Source organism: Elgaria multicarinata, chromosome 3, assembly GCF_023053635.1.
Source record: "Elgaria multicarinata webbii isolate HBS135686 ecotype San Diego chromosome 3, rElgMul1.1.pri, whole genome shotgun sequence".
Lineage (NCBI taxonomy): Eukaryota > Metazoa > Chordata > Lepidosauria > Squamata > Anguidae > Elgaria > Elgaria multicarinata.
In genome coordinates this window covers 97,215,411-97,221,581 of record NC_086173.1, presented here as the reverse complement: position 1 = coordinate 97,221,581, position 6,171 = coordinate 97,215,411, and the positions used below count along the sequence as shown (strand labels likewise).

At 53.5% G+C, this 6,171-nt stretch overlaps 1 protein-coding gene across 1 annotated transcript in view; it reads right to left on the bottom strand.

The window, feature by feature from the left end:
- Nucleotides 1–210: 210 nt before the first annotated feature.
- Nucleotides 211–6,171, bottom strand: part of FAM193B (family with sequence similarity 193 member B) — a 31,063-nt gene continuing 25,102 nt past the window's right edge. The window contains 4 exon segments of the mRNA XM_063120987.1: nt 211–623; nt 3,745–3,820; nt 4,661–5,265; nt 5,267–5,679. Coding sequence (XP_062977057.1) covers nt 527–623; nt 3,745–3,820; nt 4,661–5,265; nt 5,267–5,679 — 1,191 coding nt within the window. The 3' untranslated portion in view covers nt 211–526.

The window sequence follows — 6,171 nt, the reverse complement described above, 5'->3', positions numbered from 1 at the left end:
GCAATCCCTGTTTTCTGGCCGTGGCAGCTCCGTGTGCACCTGCCGCCCTTCTGCAAATCAACGGTATCTGAATGGAACTTGAGCGAGAGCCAGAGGGCAGCGGTTCCATCATGCTGAGTTGCTGCAACTGCTCGTCTCCGCCGACAGGGGCCACTGCCCCCCCAGCCCGCAGGGGCCAGAGAAGCCGGAACAAACAACAGAAAAGTTGGGTTTTTTAAATAAAATAAAAAATTAAAAAGTCCTTTATTGGGTGCAGCCTGGTCCCTGTGCCACGCTGGGCCTCGGCCGATCAAGACTGCCCCTGGGTTTGGGGCGGCTCAGTCAGCATCTCCCCGAACGTCGAACACTGAGAGGTGAGGGACACAGGGGCTGTCCCGGCCCCGCCTACAGGCTAGGAATGGGAGCCCCATGGGGAGGGAAAGGAGGAGGGTCAAGGGTAGGTGAGGTCAAGTGTCTGTCTATGGGTTGGGGGGCGGGGAGGCAAAGTGTGGGGCCCTGCACATATACCAGGGGTGCACCGCACACCTCACTGAGCTGCACTTGAAGTGGTTTTCTTCAGGGTGAAATTGGTCCAGTTCACAGCCACTTTCTGCCGGGTCTGCTTGGCGGAGTCCAGGCAAAACCTACAAGCACAGAAAAAAGTGAGAGGGAATGGCAGGGCTGGATGCTCATTTTACGCACTGCATGATCACCGCTGCGCACCATGGCTTATTTAAGCCACGACAAGAGAATGCCTGTGGGCGCCACGTTACCAATTAAGACCACGATTTGTTGTGTCATCCAAACCCAGGCAGCAGGGTTGTCTGTGGGTTAACCCTCAATAACCCCTGCAGCCAGAGTTTGGACAACACACTGAGGGTTGCATGTTCAAAATGGCTGCCTCCTCACACTGCAACCCACTGTGGTGGTTTTGCAAACCAGCCCCCTTCCCACCCCTCTCTCTCTCTCTCTCTCTCACACACACACACAGAGCTGCCTGTCTCTTGTGAACTTCCAACTTCCTAGATGAGCTACTTTTACAGTGTTTTAAGAGTTGAGGGGGAAGAAGGATTCAGATGAATTGTAACAGGTGCAGAGAAGGGCAACTAGAAACTATGTCCGACGAAAGATTGAAGGAACTGGGTATGTTTAACTGTGAGGAGAGAAGACTGGGGTGGGGATATGAAGGCACTTCTCAAGTACAGAAGAGGGCTGCAAGCTGTTCTCTAGCATCCAGGACACAAAATATTGGCTTTAAGTTACAGGAAGGTAGATTTCTGTTGAACATCTGGGTAAATGTCCAAAGAATCTGAGCAGTCAGACAATGCGAACCAACTGCCAGGGGAGGTGGTGGGTTCTCCATTGACCAGAAAGTAACCATCTGTCAGGGATGCTTTAAACTGGATTCCTGTACTGTGTGTGTGTGTGTCCCGACTCAATGGCACCTTCCCGCTCCAGGATTCCATAAAATGGTCAGCAATGGCATAGTGGCAGGCAAGGCCACTTCCGTGAGGCGATAAAAAGATTAGTTTGGAGAAATGCTACTACAGAACAGAGACAAGAGGGATATTTGCTGTTGGGAGGAAGGGGTTACACAGGAAGAGATGCTGGGCAGACAAGGACATTGAAGATGAAGATGTGGAGTAAGAAGTTGGCTTCAGAGGAAGGGCAGCTAAGGGACAAGGAACACGGGGCAGCTGAAGGAAGGGGGCAGAGCAGGCTGTGAGGGAAGAAGGGGTTTTCACGTGAGACCAGTGAAAAAGAAGGACCGGGGTGGGGAGGGGAATCAGCATCCAAAGATGAAGGGACCAATTGCTGTTTGCAGACCAAGAGGAGACAAGAACTTTAGAGCAGGTTTGAGTGCCATGCAGGCTTTTGAAAAGGAAAGTTGCCCTTTTTGCCACAGCTGAATTTGGGCCAAGAAACTGATAGTGAAGTGGCCATTTTGGTGGCACCAAGGAGGAGTGCAGCCCCCAGAACCATCATAATTGCCCACTCCTGCTTTGCAGGAACAAGTTACCCAAAAGAAGCCATGTAGGGGGAAGCATGGGGGTGTGAGTTAATTTGGTGAATTCCTCTGGCCCAGCTTTGGCCAATCAGGTGCCCTCCAATGTGTTTGGCTGTGATTTCCATTGTCCAGTACTCAAGGCCAATGCTGGCTGGGGGTGATGGCAGTTGTAGTCCAGCATATCTAGAGGGCTCCCCGTTGGGGAAGGCTGTACTAGAACTCTCTGACCAAGGATTTTCAGCGCCTTAGAAAAAGATGCTGCCTAAGTTCCTTTGTGGGGGCCACAACAGCCAAAAGGGAGTCCATGGCGGGGTGATTGATTGTGCCTCTTAGAGAGGATGTGGTTCTGGCCTTCTCGAAGAAGGTGGCTGGGAGATGCCTCCTGAAGACACCCTCTCTGGACCTAGGTGGTTTTACCTGCTAGCAGCCAACTGCCAATCTTCCCTCTTTGGCCGTACATCTTCAGACATTCCTGGATGAGCCAGATTACCGAGAACAGGGATAGGCAACTTGATGCCCGCCAGGTGTTTTGGACTACAATTCCTAGCCAGCATGGTTAATAGTCAGGGATGATGGGAGTGGTAGTCCAAAACTTCTGGAGGACACCAAATTGCCTACCTCTGATCCAGAACCATTTCCGTATGGCTTCTGGCTCTGTTTTGGGGCTGAAGTTACCTTGGTTGCTCTGGTGCGCAACCTCCGGTGGGAGAAGAACAGAGTGTGACTCACAGTTGTCCTAGACCTCCCGGCAGCTTTTGATACCGTCGGCTATGGCGTCCTCCTGGGTTGCTTGGCTAAGATTGCTTGTTAGGGGCAGCATGCTCTGGTGGTTTTATCCTACTTGGTGGGATGATACCAGAAGGTGCCAAGGGATTGCTTCTCTCCCTCCGCCATGGCATTTGCATTATGGGGTGCTGCAGGAGTCTCTCTTGTCCCTCATACTGTTTAATATCTACATGAAACCACAGGGCAAAGTTGTTAAGGGGGGATTTGGAGTGAGGTGTCATCAGGCTGTGGATGACACTCACCTCTGCTTCTCTTTTTTCCATCTAATCCAGATTCAGTGGATGTTCTGAACAGGTGCCTGGAGTCAGTAATGGGCCTGATAAGAGCTAAGAAACAAGTTCAAATCCAGACAAGACAGGTGATGTTGGTAAGTGATATGGTTGCCCATGAAGGTATGCGTATTGTATTTTTATTCGATTTTCTTCTTAGTTAACCACCTTGAACTTAAATTTGGTGGAAAGCCAGGGCAAATAAATAAATAAATAAATAAATCACGCACACTGATCAAGCAACATACTGAGAAACAAGGATCTCAAGCCCTGCCTTAATAATGGCTCAGAAATGCTTGGATGGCACCGTTCTCCATACTATGCCACAGGGAGTGAGGTGGCAGTTGTGATCCCATTCTCACACAGACACACCAGCTGAATTCAGTCCTGATCTCTACAGTGGAAACCGCCTGCCCAGGACCCACATTCCCATAATACACCGGACTAGAGCTTCCCCTCCCCAGCGTGTTGATGGATGACATTTTCTCTGCCCGCTACAACATCAAATGCTGTGGCATTGGAGGCATATGTGTATATACATCTATACAGCTTCCCCAGCTGCTTGCAAATCCCGGAGAAGGCAAATAGAAATACACTCTTTTCCATCCCTCTTGAGCCCGTCCCCTCCATGTGCGGCACAGATTTCCTTCCCATCTGCAAGACCCAAGTCACAGGGCCCAAGCGTAAGTGGCTCTGTCTTACCTCTTGAAGTACTCCACTTCTCTGTCAGTCTCATCCATTTCCACACCATCCAAGTCTTTGGGCAGGAACACATCATCTGGCAAAACACAACAGCAAAAGACTTCGCTGAGCCACCGTGCTTCCCAAAAGGAAGGGTCAGTAACAGGGATCTCCCTCTCGCCCAAAGGAGGCACACGCTTCACACTATATAGCAGCAGCCCAAGCCAGGAAGCTTTCCTGCAATGATGCTAAATGTGCCAAAGGCCACAACCCACGGGCCAGAGCAGAGAAAGCAGCGTGCACGTCAGAGAGTCTAATGTACTCTATCCCATGTTTGTGATTCAGCAGCAAATGATGGACGGCCCCCCAAAAAAATTCCCAGTGGGAACACAAGCAAATACCATAAATACTGTGCAAGATCCCACGCGGTAGAATCTGGGTTCAGGGGAATTACATGCATTTTATTTAAAACCAGCATGTTTCTAGCCCTCTTCGAGAGAAGTCTGGAAATACACAGCCAGGCCTAAACCAAAGGCTAGTTTGGTCCAGGTCTCAGCTTTGGGGCCCCGCATAGATCCCTGTTTCTTCTTACCTTATACTGCCCTCCTAATCTTCTACTGCCCCTTCCTCACATCAGTCTTTGCCAAAACATTCCAAATTCTCTTTACACAAAAGAAGAAGCTAGGCCCCCCAAACATGCAGTGTTTACTCTTAGGGCACAATTTGGTAGAGGCAGTGACAGAGCTGTTCTGCACCCATCAGGATGGGTGCAGGTGTTAGGGGGCAGGTGCCTTCTCCCGCCGGCCTTCCTGAAAAGTCTTGCAAAGCCTGGGCAGAGGTGGGAAGTGCCCCAGAGACTTCAGTGCCTAAATGTCCCGTTCTATTCTTCATAAAAAGCAACAGAGCAGGACATTCACCCAGCCCCCCTGACACTCACCAATGGAAGGGCTCGCTTTCTCCATTTTGTTCCTACTCTTCTTGCCTTTGCCCTTGGGCTGGGGCAAGTCGTCGGATGTGGCTGCGTGGGGCAGGTGCCGGTCCCCAGTCCCCAAAAGAGCAGGCTCGTGCTCCGCCTGATCGGCCCTGCCGCCTTCACCTCTCCGGCTCTTCCCATCCACGCTCTTCTCCTTGTCAGCTTTTGAGCCGCTGCAAGCCCAGCCCTGCCCCTGCCGCGGCCCTCTGGTGCCATCGCTTTGCTCTGTGCTGCCGCCGCTTCCTCTCGGGGCTTCGGGCACCGTGCCCCCCCTAGGGGCATTCCTCTGTCCCACCCCCTTGGAGCCGGAGCTATCACTAGTCGCGATGGCCTCCCCCTTCTTGGCTGGGCAGCCCTGCCGCTTGCCCTTCCGCTGCTTTCCAGGGGTGGGCGCTGGCTCCTGCAGCTCCGCTCCCCTGCCTGGCGCTGTGTCCTTGGACTCGTGGCCAGGCCCGCCCTCTTGCAGAGAGTCTGTCGGCTTGGGCGACTGGACCCAAATCATGCGGGAGAGGTTGGGCACAGCGTTGAGCCGCTTCACCACGCCGTTTTCGGAGGCAGGCGGCGGGGGGCGGCGGCACCTCTCCAGAGCCCTCCGCCCATCGGGGGCCCACCTCGCTACGCAACAGCGCGTGGTTATGCGGCGTGCCCAGGCTGAGCGGGGACAGGTCAAGGTCAATCTCCTGCAGCTCGGAGGAGCCGTTGAGATGGGAGAGGAGGTTCTTCTGTTCCAGCACTGCCGCTTTTTTGGGGAAGTCGTTGACGTCGAGGTTGAGGTCGTAGACGCTGAAGCTGGCACGGATGGAATCCTTGATGGTGTTCTTGATCTCCTGCAGCCGGCTGCTCAGGAAGCTGTTCACCCGCTCCAGTTCAAGCTGGGGCCACTCTAGAAGCTTCTCTTCGGCCAGCTCCTGGTCCTGACCCGTCGGCGGAGTTCGGTCCACTCGCTTCTGGGCCTCAGCCTCCAGCTGGGCCTTCTCCTTCTCCTGCAACACCAGAAATGAGCAACATGAAGCCTTCGGTCGTTCCCTCACGCCCAACAAGCAGCTGGGAAAAGGAGGGTGGTGGCGAGGGTGAAAGGGGGCGGCCAAGCTCAGGCTGAGTTGGATGAAGAGGCCCTTGCCTGTCAGGCTGGCAGTCAGTACTTTCATGCCACCAGATGGGCACGCCCAGCAAGCCACACTGGACACCCGGGAATTGGTGCCGGGAACCAATGAGATGGCACACACAAGGCCTGCGCCATGGTAACCAACCTTAGGGAAGAGGTGCACCACCAGCCATTTCCCACAGCCATTTCCCTGGGCTTACAAGCTCCAACAAGGTTGCTACATCCCCAGCCCTAAACTCAGCTCATGGCTCTGCAGCACTTGCCGGGGTGGGTGGGAGGAGGAAGGGTGTGAGCAGAGAAACACAGAGACATTTTCAAGCCGCCCGGCTCAGCTTAGCAGTCACGCAGGAATGGCTGTAGGGGTCATTTG